Consider the following 13,924-nt stretch of genomic DNA (forward strand, 5'->3'; position numbering starts at 1 on the left):
TGGAGATTTTGGGGATGGGAATGAAAGGGGATCTATTCTCTTTCACTGGTGCAATGGAGTACTTCAATTAATGGGAGACACAGCCTTACCCTAAAACACAGAATAAGAGATAACTATCAAACAGGGGTATTCTATTATTTGGCTGACGTGTATGCTTGTGGACTAATTATGGGATGCCCTTTCACCTTTACACAGCTCCGGAGGCAGAGGGGCGCAGAATAAACAATAATAACAATTCACACAATCAAAAAAATATACAGTTCTCATATCCGCAACACTGCACCCTCCTCCTCTTAGGCACGTCCCGGCCTACAACTTTTATTTAGTGTGACACGTAGGTGTAGTTCCCTCTACTTTTAACCTGACCCTGAGTGCGACAGTTTTAAAACATAAATAAATGTGTCCCGCTGCTCCATTGCACCTTGCCTAACAGACTTACGCCCACAGTTAACCGAATTGCGGAATGGTCTTCAAACTATACACTGACGGTGGGGAGCATTATTTACAATGACGCTATTTTTATTTACAAAACTAACCCAGGACCTGTGATTGTTCTTTCTGGGGGGGAGACAGTCTGCTCTGCATCGACGCACCATTAAAGCACCCAAAAACGCACCAATACAAGCACCCTCAAGCACCAATCGGTGCAGTCACCATAGTTCATCAGTGTTCAATGCATGTTCAATAAAAATAAAATCAACAACCCCTAACCCTGCAGGTGATCTCTTGCTCTTCGGCTCCCTCTGCTGGTTATTATTATTTGTTCTTCCAGATGTTGTCATTCTTTCATTTTCTTACTGGCGGCCTATTTGCAATAAAGTGTGCCCAATGTGTCCTTTTTATTTTCTTTATTTATGGCCCACAAGGCCGACTACGTGTGGTTCACCTGTGGGGCATCGGTGCCCTGTGGCCAAGGTCCGCCAGCAAGATTTCGGGCCCTCATGGCCGGTTCCAGCAGAGGGGCCATGCCCCAACCCATGGGGTCCATAAGTGGTGCTCGGCCACAGGCATGTGGTCCATAATGTGGTGCATTGATGCAGACAGCTGGTTCTGGGAATTTCGGGCGCACAATGGCTGACCCACGCACGCTCCCCTCGGCGCCCAATGGCGCACAGGTCATGTGGGAGACAAAAGAGACAATTGAGCGAGGGGTAAGGTCACAAGGGTACACATCAATAAGGCAATGCAAGGCGAAATGCGTACGGAGGGCGAAGTGAGAAAGCTCGTCCCTACCGTACGTCACCCCCCTGTCACCTACACTACCCTTGCCCTTACCCCATATTTACAAAAATCTACACATTACCAATCCGTCGCTACTGTCACGTCTCCCCATATTTCCTCTATACCAAATTCGTCACCACAATCCCTCTACTTCAAAATTTGCCATCACCAAATTCATCATCAATCCTCATAAGGAGGAAGAGATGGAACATCAAAGCACAATGTCACACCCACGTCATGATGCGTCTCACAATCCAAACATTTGCATCATAAAAAATAATCAAAACATGGCATGGTGTGGAGTACCTGTCACCTCAGGTGAGTGGATGCAGATGGTGCGAGGAGACTTCATCCTAACTACTTTCTAAATGACATTAACACACTTTACACTACCCGGGGTCTTTCCCCGCCAATCCATTGGCCAACTTACACAATGGGTTCTAAAAACCAATTCCCATTGACCAAACTGTGGTGCTTCTCAATTTGGGGTCTCACTCCCCCGATTCATCTCCCGGTGCCCTCGCACAATTTCTGGGCTGCGACGTGTAGCTCTCCCAGCAGGTCTACCCACCTGCACACCTCCACCACTGCAGTTGCCACCCAAGCTTACCTAGCTCCTCACCCTAACCTAACTAACTGGGGAAAGCCCCTCCTGGCTCTGTCACCCCACTCGGTGCCCTCTGGCACTGGGCTACCCGGGTCCGTCCTCCGGATCCTTGGGCCCCATCCACAACAACTACTACCGGCTCCCAGAGCCCACCTGCGGCCTCACCTGGCCGACACCCTCACAGTGGTGGAGTGCCCAAACCAACTACACACTCTAACAGGCTACACGCCCAGCCATTTCCACAACACTAATGCACCCATCCAAAGACCATTCTTTCACCCGCACCACAGATGCCAATATCCAACCACAATTCACCTGTACCCTCTACCTAACACTTACGCTACCCGCCCCGGGTATCCGTGATGGGGGTCCACTCTTCCCCCATTCACACCTTCGCACCATCCACTCCACTCCAGAATTTCCACCATACTCACTCCACGACCATCCATTCCAATACTCCATACCATTTATTCCATACACCTGTCCTCCATTCACCTGTCGTTGCACACCTGTGCAATCATACCTGGTGCCACCTGCACCCTCCTCCTCTTCCTGGACCAGTTGGTCAACACAACACACATCACCATCACTCACTCATACACTGCTCCACACACCTGTTCAGTTGCACACCTGTGCAATCACACCTGTTCAATCCTCAAACACACGGCATCATCTCAGCTAACAACTCCCCTCTGAAACTTGCGCTTCCCAGTCGTCCCTTTAAACTATTGCGCTCCCTCGTCATTATAATCCACACTAATCTACCTGCGTCCCCACTACAGGTATCCTTGTCACTAACTAACCTTAACGTCACCTGATGTCAATCTCTTCTAGATCCCTACACACAATATCCTAACCCACCCGGGCTAGTTTTCACTGCCATCAACCCCATAATCTATAGCGCATTTGCCCCACCCTGTGAGGGATGACAGAGTTGCCATCCCACCACATAGGGGAGGTCCTACTATCAATTTGGCACACCAAATTTCAGCCAATCAAAATTTTTGCCAATCATCTGCCAATCACCGTACCAATCATCAAATTTTGCCTTTTTCTAATTTCGGGGCCAAAACACTATCCTCATCACCCGTCTACTTATTAGATCTTCTCGGTGCGCCAATTCCCTTCTAAAGTTCGGCTTCGTACAACCGAGCAATGAATGCGGGTTGGTTTGTGCCAGCGGCTGGATACGTCCCGCATTCGTGGCAGGGACGGGGGCTTACCCGCGCCGAGATCCCACGCACCACCTCGGCGTGGAGCCATCCAATGTCCCGATCTCGACCTGCCAGCACATCTCAACAAAAAGTGGTCGCCATGACGACCCTTCCTATCGAGCTGCCCGCTCCGCCTAGTTGAGCACGGACGCGGCCGTTCCAAGCGAGGCCCAGCGTGGATCGCGTACGGCGGTCCTTTCGAACCCGCCGTGGCTCGGATCCCCGCTGGTTCTCGCGGCACGCGAAGCCCGGCACGCACCGAGGGCCCGATTCGGCTATAAGTCGCTCTAACCGCTAACCCGGTTACCGTCGATGCCTCACCTGGATGCTTACACGCATACGCTACCCCTTTCTTGCTCATACCTCCAGCTGTTCCCATGCTCCTCGTACCTTTCCTTACACACCTCGGTACACTCATTCCGCTCACAGACCGGGTCACACACCTGACCACCGAACACCTTGGCACACATTCGTCGCTCGCACACCTCACCAACACACCTCTTCGCGCCCCCTCCTCGGCCACCTCCTCTGTGACAATCACAGGTGTGCTTTCACTCGCACACCCAACCACGTGCCTCACGACCAACTCAAGTGTGCATTCCCACACACGCTCTACCATTCCAGGTGTGCATCCTTCCATTCCAGGTGTACATCCTCGCTCACCTGTCACAACCAACTCACGCTCCTTGTCACCCTCACTACTTTCACCTCCATTCTTGACAGCGCACTCACCCTTACTCTCGACAGCACGCTCTTTCCTCATGCACCCGTCCATTACACACCTTTCTCGCGCACACTCTTGTGCACACTCTCCCGTTACATCCTCTGTAACGCTCACCACAGGCGTGCATTCCCCCTTACTCTTGACAGCGCACTCTTTCCCCGTGCACCTGTCCGTTACACACCTTTCTCGCGCATCCTCTTGCACACACTCTTTCGTTACTTCCTCCGTAACACTTACCACACCGCGCTTCCATGTACCCCCTCGCACACGCGCTACGACCGACTCACTCTCGACAGCACACTCACTGGTCGGCGCGCACTTTTTCCTCACACACCCCATGGTCGGACATTCTCGCACACCTCTTTCTTCGCACACCAGACCTGTCGCACACTTCACCAACGGCCTTTCACGAACACCCGGATCCAAACCAATCCCCAAGCCGACTGAAGCTTTCCTCACATCATATACATTGCCGAATATTTCGCCACTCACCTTGGCACCTCGTCTCCGCACCTCTTTTGCCACCTGCAAACTTTTTATTTGGTTAGTGAGCAGCACATCACGATTCGAGCACAGACCTTGTACCAATTCCATTACTTCCTCCTTTATCTCCCTCTTAGTTTCCCTCCATCTCTTCTTAATTTCACTCACCCCCTTTTCCACCTCCTCTAATTTTTCCTTTACCTCCTTCATTTCCCGGTGCGTCTCCTCAAGTTCGTCCTCTAAGGCTACCGTGACCGTATCTATGTGCATCCTCACCTCTCGGTCCTTTGTCTCCATTATCTCTGTCACCTCGTCCAACCTCATTGTCAGCCCCTCACGTACCATCTGACATTGCCTCTGTGTCGCTATTAAGTCTTCCTTGATGTCTCTTTGTGTCGCTTTTAACCCTCCTAGTACCGCAGTGTTCCTTTGAACCTGCTCCACTAACTCCGTTTGTCCCTCTGTCAGCTGTTCCACCTCCTCCGTCAGATCTTCTATTCCCCCTTGTAACTTAGCCGTATTATTCCTCACCTCTTTCTCCATACGCTTCTCACCTCGCTTTACCTCCTCGCGTAGCCCCGAAACCTCCTCACTTACACCTCGTCGTATCCCCTCTTTCATCTCCTCCATCTCTTTTGTAGATGCCACCCTCATCTGTCCCAATTCATCCCTCTGAGCATCCAGTTTACTTTCTAACCCGATTTGCACCTCCTCTATCTGGTTCCCCATTCGTTTGATTTCCCGGGCAGATTGTTCCCCTATTTCCCGCAATTTGTCCTCCATCCTATTTTCTAACCCCATTAACCCATTTTTCACCTCTTTTATCCCGTTGTCTAACCCCTCAAAATTATTGTCTAACTTCTCACCGGTACCCCTCGCTTCGTCCCTCATTACCCCCATTTGCTCACCCTGAGCATCCATCCGGTTCCCCATTACCCCCATTTGGCCCTCCAATCGCTCACCCTGAGCATCCATCCGGTTCCCCATTTGTCCCATACTGCTTTTCAAACCTCTAATTTGGTCTCCCAATTGCTCACTATTCTTTTCCATAAGGGCCTTCATTTGCATCATAAAAAGGTTCAAATCCACCAGCGGCGCTGCTGCGGTCGCGGGCGCGGCAAAATTTGGTGCCGCTACACCCACGTGCGCGAGGACGCCATTTTGTGCGCCTGATACCCCCTCAACCACATCGCCAATGTTCTCCTCCTCTCCTTCCTCCACATACATTTCCCCGAGGTCCTGGGTCGATTCTACCCCATCTATCTCTCCCACCGGCATCCCGTCGCCTTGACCAGCCATGGCGCGATTTCAAAATTCGGGTTTTGTAAAACAAAAGCAATTTCGGTATTTTGTAATTTTGAGCGCGTTAAGCGCGCTTCGGGTCCAATCCCACTTCCCGACACCAATTGTTACTGATCGCGGTTTAGGATGTTGTTTGCCGAGCGAAGGCTCCGCGACCGAACAGTTGTTCCCCGACTCACCCGATTCACCCAGAACTTTGGCCGTATCGCACCGCAGCTGCCCAATCTGGAAAACTCTAAAACGACGAAATGCAAAGAGGAAAAGGAATAAAACGAGAAGACGGACAGAAGAGTAATTGGATTTATTGTACACACAAGCAAAAAGAAAGCAGTCACGTTTATTTACAACACATAAGACGCAGGTGACACAGTGCAAATACTAGCTTATACAGACTTAATTAACCCAGGGACAGAACAAACAAAACAAACTCACGTACACAAGAAGGGTGTAAAGGCAGGAGGTGGATGGCTGGAGGGAGAGGAAGGTCCAAGGGGGTCCTGCAGCACGATCGGCGCGTTTAGCAGCCGCCGTTCCTTCACGGCCTTGCTCAAAACCGCCGTCCAGGCCCCAAGTGGCTGTTGGGTGTTGTTGCTGCTGTGGCCTCCGCTGCTTTCCCAGGACTTGTCTGACTCGTCTGGTCCAAGCCCTCAACTCTTTCTTGGTCCACTCACTCCTCACCACCGACTCCTCACCGCAACCAACGCAACCACTGACCACTCACCACCGACTTGCGCCCGCGCCTTTATAGCGCCTCCGGCGATCAAGCCGCCGGCTTTCAGGACACGCCCATCGGTGTGCTCACCTCGGCCCTGGTTGGTCACGCGACCCTCTCGCTCCGCCCTTGATGACGACGGGCGGGCACGCCCCTCCTCCCCGACCCGAGCACATGTTCGATGGTGGTTTTGGAGGGGAGGTAATTGGCAATCGAGGCTTGGCAATGACGAGAGGGGATGTGAAAAGAAATGGAGATTTTGGGGATGGGAATGAAAGGGGATCTATTCTCTTTCACTGGTGCAATGGAGTACTTCAATTAATGGGAGACACAGCCTTACCCTAAAACACAGAATAAGAGATAACTATCAAACAGGGGTATTCTATTATTTGGCTGACGTGTATGCTTGTGGACTAATTATGGGATGCCCTTTCACCTTTACACAGCTCCGGAGGCAGGGGGGCGCAGAATAAACAATAATAACAATTCACACAATCAAAAAAATATACAGTTCTCATATCTGCAACTATATATATATATATCACTCAACTGGCTTATTGGTTTGCATACTGGGAGCAGCACCGATTTTGTTCTTGTTTTTTGACTGTTCTTCCTTAATACCGCCAACATATTGCTTCGTATTCTATACGTTTTCTCTGCTAGTTTCAGTCGGTATACACAGCAACTCACCATGACAAATATTCCAGAAATGCATCGCAATGTATCTGGCCTGACAGAAGAATTTAAGCTTTTTAAGCAGCAAATGTGTCTGTGTCAGGTAGAGAATGATGTGGCTGACCAGAGGAGAATAGCAGTGAAATCTAAAATTGGTGTTGGCAATGAAGGGCTTAAAAATAAATGTGTTGAGCCTAACAGGTGATGATCAAAATTATCCCAACAAAGTGTGGACGTTCATTATTTGAGAACCAACTACAGGTAATGGTTAATTTTGGCATCCATCGTTAGGTTCGAGTTAATGCGATTGTCGGCAAAAGTCTAGTGAAACATTAGACGAGTTCGTCACGATGCTGCTGCGATGAAGCTAAACATTGCTGTTTTAAATTACAGGATGTTGGCAGAATTAATTTACATTTATTGATTTGTTTGCAGGTTTGTTATCTTCCTTAATGCTGTAGTTCTAATGCACTGTGAAGTATGCTGTATGAGAATGGGTTAAGGTAAAAGTAAAACAACATGGGTATAGCTGAATGATAGTATTAGGTTCCATGGCACGTTGCCGAGTTATTCATGCAAGCATGTGCAGTCGTCGACTGAATGATCAGAAGCATTTGTGAGCTGCCAGAAGGTTTCTCCTTGACACTTGCTCTGCAGTTGGATATATGAAACCTGTGCCAAAGCCTCTTAGCTTGCAAGCCTGATGGCAAAATGAAGCCGGGCCAAAATAGGAAGCACACAGCAAACAATAATTTCTGCTTATTTACAGTTCTATAATTTCTAACTGTGATCTCGCTTCCATGCCAATCCTATTTACCTCGCCAATCACCTTGTCCACAGATGCAAACTGCCGGGTCAAGGGGTTGGAAGCGACAGAATTTGATGTAGCGGTGATTGCGCGGATGATCTTGCTGCAGTACCTTTATCCTCTTTCTCCTGTTCGGCATTCTGGAATAAGTGCACATTTTGCAGATGCTCATGTCTCGAGGATGCGGAAATTTGCATTTTTATTGGTGGTGAGAGCGCACTTGAGAGTGGGTGGCTACTTGGCAAATGCAATTATTGCGGTGAGGCTTCTATCGGTGGAAGTAAGGCTGTTTATAGCAGCTAGTTTCAATGGCATGAGGCATGACTAGCAAGGAATGATGGATGCTATGGAATGTTTCGTGAAATAGGATAGAAATGGATAGAAGGAAGTACTGAGGCAAGATAGCGAGGATTTGTTGAAATTAAAACAGGGTCTGGTTGGTGCGGGTGAGATTAGGGAGGGGTTGTTGTGGGGAATTGAAGATTGCCTCTTCAATTGAAATGCAGGATGTCCAAAACATTTCACATCATAGAGAAGTTAGAATGTGGTACATTTCTATGTTGAAAGTCATGTTTTGTGACAAAATACTTACTATTGAGATGGTAATGATGAGGAGCTGGAATTATGCCACAGTATTTTCCACAATACTGATGTCTTTCCACAACCCCCAAAAAAAGACAACTTATCTTCAACTGGATGATCTGCTTAATATTCGTACAAATAATAATGCAATGATTCTATATTACAAGTCTGATGAAGTTATACGTTTAACAATCTCCCGAGACAACTGAGGCTGCACCTTCCTAAGCAAGGCATATGCTTCATGGGCAGACACCTTAAAATGATTCCTGATCTTTTGCTAGCCTCTGGGCATGACCTGCGTGTACAACAAATCAATGGAAGAGCATGTCAGTTGTTTCCTGTAGAGTGAACAGATGATGCTTTAACCTCTTCTGTCCTGGTTATAGGTTCAGTATGCTGAAGGTCTGCACCGGAGGCCTCACTGGCTGATAGTATAGCAGGCAATTGCAAATGAAAAAAAATGTTCAACATACCAAACGCAAGGAACGAGGAGGTTCAAATGTTTTTTAAAGACCATGTTATAAAATATTACCTTTAAAGAAGTTTCACATCTTGCAAAAACATTCATTTCGATTCAAACGTTTGAACTTAATCTTTAACTACTGTGGTCCATTTTTCAGCTCTAATGAGGATGGATCTCGATGGCGGACGACCGGTGGGTGCTTACCACAATACATAAACCTTCCTTCTTCTCATTTACTTGGCACTATACTGTAACAATTGTAGTTATGCTCAGCTATTGCTATTTCCTTTATCCATTTCACTTTCGCAACCCCTTAAAATATGCATGAAACCTGCTGCAATTATTTAACTTCATTCATCTGCATCTTGTAATGCTGTTCTCTGATCTTTTTTAATGGTGCTGAATTCCTTTTGCTTCAGAGAATGGTGTTGTTTATATTTGTCCAATAACTTATATAACTAACTTATCCAATAATAACTGTCCAATAATAATAATAACTTTGGAGAATATGCTGGACACAGGGAATTCATGGTGACAGCATCTACAGTTACAGCAATTCTAGGAAGACGCATTCAGCACCATAATAGTTAGACAGTAAGCATTCCCTTGACACGTGTGTGATGCTGTAGACACAAGCTTTTTGCAGCCAGAAACTGTGCGCAGAAAAATCAATTATTGAATCGGAAATGGTTAATGAGCAACTCGAATTCAGCCTTCGGCCACCATTTTCCCAGTGCGTTCACTGTAGGCCTGCATATAATTTGTTGAACCCACCTTTCAGGGCATTTATCAACTCGCTGATGATGCCTACCCACGGGTTTAAATTCCTAACCATGGGTTTAAATGCCTGGCCTTAATTGCTATTCACCTTAGGTTTAACAAATATTTAATCCCAGAAATAATGTTGAATGGAACTCTCTCTCTCTCTCTCTCTCTCTCTCTCTCTCTCTCTCTCTCTCTCTCTCTCTCTCTCTTTCTCTCTCTCTCTGTCTCTCTGTCTCTCTCTCTCTCTCTCTCTCTCTCTCTCTCTCTCTCTCTCTCTCTCTCTCTCTCCTCTCTCTATATATATATATGACGTTCAGATGCATGTTGCCTAACAAAAATTGAAGAAGAGTTGCAGAGAGAATTGATTGGCAAGTTTAAAAAAAACAACATTTGATGGACGTAAGTTGTCGTTTGGTACCCAACATCATGGAGGACAGTTCCAAATAGTATAAGTTGAAATTAAATTACAGTTACTAACAATACAGCACCTGTTTCATTATATATTTCACATGATCTAAGGGTCATAGAGGAGCTGAAACATAAATCACACACACACCGCAGACAAAGACATGAGACAACACGAGACTACTTCAGACAAACGCATCTGCTGACCATGGAGAGAGTGACGTAACTTTAGAAGCGATGGCATCTTTGGGATGTTGCTTTTCTTTCCACAGTCAGAATTGCAATTAAAGAGAAATGTATCCGCTCTGCATACACTCTTGGGATGGCAGGGCATGTGGGTTGTCATTGCTGTGCTCTCTAAATGCTATCATTTAAAATAACGAGATATCTCTCTTTCTCTCGTTCTCTCTCTGTAACCCTTCGGGATCCATCATTTAAGCTCTTCACAGGGAGAGAAAGAAGGAAAGAGGGATTGTTTTTCTTTTCAAAAACCACTAAAATCCTTTGCTCCATTATTGTATGTCTACCTCTCACCCCTCTGTTGCTCCTCTCTTTTATGAGCCTCAATATCTTTATGAAATAAGAAAAAAAATCAAATACATATCATTATCAAAATGGGGAGCAGTGCAAAAGAGTATATCAGATGTGCTAGATATCTTGAAACAATTAATTTATGAATAGGAAGCAAGTTTATATAAGGGCCAGTCAATAAGTAACCTTAAAATGGCGATATAAATTCGAGAATGTAATGTGTGTAGTTGTAGACAATATATGTCATATTTATGGGTAAGAGTCTGTTTTGCCTGTTTTAGATCTGGCAACATTGAGCGTATGACGTCAGTAGAGCAGTTCCAAGATGGTGGTTCCCATAGAAGCATGCACCAGAGAAGAGCAACGTGTTCTCATCCATTTCTTGGGAAGTGAGGGTGTGAATCCCAGTGAAATTTATTGCAGAATGAAGATGCAATATGGTGATGCCTGTTTATCGCTGCAGCAGGTGTACGAATTGGACAGGAAGGTTAAAAGTGAAGTGTCCAGTGTGGCAGATGCTGCTCGCTCGGGCCGGCCTCACACAGTCGACACAACATAAATTGTTGCAGGAGTTGAGCGCGTGCTACAGGAAAACCGTTACATTACACTGGATGAAGTGGTCTCCAAATTGAACATTAGCATACCATGGTTCAGCACACCATTTCATTCACAACGTGCTGGGGTTCCGTAAAATGTCTGCTTGGTTGGTGCCTGGACAACTCACACCCGAACTGAAAGAACGGTGAGTGGATGCATGTGAAGAGCTTCTGCGACGTTACGAAACAGAAGGCAACGCTTTCTTACAGCGCGTAGTGACTGAGGATGAAAGCTGGGTCCACTACTTTCAGCCAGAAATGAAGTGAGCATGAAAAGAGTGGCGCCATTCAACTTTACCAAAGCCCAAAAAATTCCGCACACAGCCATCTGCTGGAAAAGTAATGCTGAAGCTGTTCTGGGATAGCTAAGGCCCACTTGTACAGCATTACATGCCCATAGGGACCACAGTCACCAGTGCATCTTACTGCTGCCTCCTTAAAAATCATCTGAAATCAGCAATCAGATCAAAACGTCATGGACTACTCACTACCAGTGTTTTGCTGCAGCATGACAATGCTCGGCCCCATACTGCCCGCACTACAGCTGCAACATTCGAGGATCTGCATTTTGAGTGTCTTCCTCATCCACCCTACTCGCTAGACCTCGCCCCTTCAGATTACCACATCTTTGGGCCACTTAAAGAGGCGCTTGGTGGAACCACTTTGCCATTCGACAAAGAGGTCCAAGAGGCGGTGCACGAATGGCTTCACAAGCAGCCAAAATAATTTTTTCCCAGAGAAATCCAGCCCATAGTAAAGCACTGGAAAAAATGCATTGAATGCAATGGAGATTATGTTGAAAAATAACACAGTTGTTACACACGTACATGCAATAAACAAGTTATGAAAACTATTTTAAGGTTACTTATTGACTGCCCCTCGTACAAATAGCAAGGGGTCGAACTGTTGGTGTGAGAAAATAAGAGAGTTGGTACATATGGCAGGGAAACAGGGGGGCAGGGGGAGAAAGGAAGGGGAAGGTTGAAGGTGTTGTACTTGATTGCCAGGAGCTTGAATGGAAAGATGGAAGAGCTGGAAGCAGGGGTGGTTGGTGAGGGGTACGACGTAGTTGCTGTAAGTGAGACGTTGTTTAGTGAGCAATCCAACTGGAAGACAGGGATTAAAGGGTACAGAGTTTATAGGCTTGGCAGGAAAGAGAAAAGGGGAGATGGTGTGGCAATTTGGGTGAAAGACGTTATTGTATCGAGAGAAAGGCATGACATTAAGGAGGGAATTGAGGGAGAGGATTCTGTGTGGATAGAGATTCAAAGAATATTAAGATACTTGTAGGATGCTTTTTTAGGGTTTCTGATGTGAGGAAAGAGCATGAAAGAAGGATATGTAAATAGTTCAGAAAGGCTTATGATAAAGGAAGAGTTTTGATTTTGGGGGATTTAGTTTGCTGGGGATAGATTGGGTCGAGGAACAGGGGAAAGACAAAGCGAATGACCATTTTCCAGATGTAAGGGTAGAGGCAAAAAGAGACGAAGGTGGTTGAGCAAGGAGGTACACAGTGTAATTAAAGATAAACAGAAGGCACTCTTTAAGTACAAAATATAGGAACTAGAGTCCGACACATCAGCATAGGAGGAAACAGTGACGAGTTTAGAAAATATCTCTGCAGGCACAAAGAGAATATGAAAAGGACATCGACAAAAATATTAAACACAAGTCAGGAGACGACGATGGCTCACGAGCGAGCGGTATTCAATGACAAAGGACGGACCCAAAAAACGAAACAGGCCCGGACAGGCCAGGCCCGGAAATGTCAAAACGAAGGTTACTGACCTTGAAATAAGATAGAAAATAATGTATAATCAGTTATGATGTTAGTTAGCTACACAATACCGAAAATTCGGTGAAAAATGAAATAAATAAAAAAAAACAAAAAAAAAACAAAAACGTCGAGCTCCGTGGGGCTAGACACATGACATTGGCCAAACCAAATACCGAAACCCCTGTCAGATTCCACCAAACCCCTCGGAGAAGATGTAGCTTGAACTCGATTACCCCCCTAAAAAGACATCTTTTTCGGGCGTGGCTCCGCCCACAATGGGCGCAATACGCCCACTCTAGGCAGGACACAACTAGATCATGATATCAACCTCCCACCCAAGTTTCATCAAGATCAGATGATATCATCGGGTAGTTATGCTGCGGACAGACAGACACACACACAGACAGACGCACACACATGACGAATATAGTGGTTACTTGATAACTCGTGAACCAATAACAGCAAGCAATATTTTTATTTTGTGTACATAGTTTAGGCTCGTGGAAGAGCTAGTACACTGAACGGATCAGAACATAACACGATGCAAAAGGAACAGTAACAGTAGAGAGGGAGAGGGGGGAACACAAACAGCAGAGTAGAAGGCCAAGATGGAGGCAGACTTGGACAAACAATGGGTGTGGGGAGGGATGGGGGGTTGGGGGGAATGATGCATCATGGGCTGGACAATATGGATACAGGAGGAAACTCCAAGGAGGGAAAACTGGAAAGTTGGATAAAGGAGGGATTGTGTGGTGGGGGAGGGAGAGGGGTGTTAACGAGGGTACAAATAAATATCATTGTTTTCGATTGAGGACGATCTGAGATGATGAACAGCTGTCTTGAAGACCTGGATGGAAGTATGAGATTGAAGAGAATGTGGAGGTTGGTTCCACCGGTGGGGAAAAGAGGAACAAATGAGTGGAGGTGAGCAGTTATCCTGGATTTAGGTAGTTTCATCAGAAGGGGCTTGATGGTGGACCATGTGTACCCTGCAGAAAACTGAGTGGGGGATGGTGGAGGGGGTGGAGGTGGGGGGTAGAACGACACACGGAAAGAGCA

At 46.6% G+C, this 13,924-nt stretch overlaps 1 protein-coding gene across 1 annotated transcript in view; it reads left to right on the forward strand.

Annotated features, from left to right (window-relative positions):
- LOC137433454 (uncharacterized) overlaps positions 1-13,924 on the forward strand; it is a 500,692-nt gene that overhangs the window by 212,133 nt on the left and 274,635 nt on the right. Inside the window, exon 4 of the mRNA XM_078785196.1 lies at positions 8,949-8,983. Within this exon, the coding sequence (XP_078641322.1) occupies positions 8,949-8,983 (35 nt within the window). The remainder of the gene's footprint in view (positions 1-8,948; positions 8,984-13,924) is intronic.

The sequence above is a fragment of the Myxine glutinosa genome, chromosome 10, assembly GCF_964187855.1.
Source record: "Myxine glutinosa chromosome 10, kmMyxGlut1.1, whole genome shotgun sequence".
NCBI lineage: Eukaryota > Metazoa > Chordata > Myxini > Myxiniformes > Myxinidae > Myxine > Myxine glutinosa.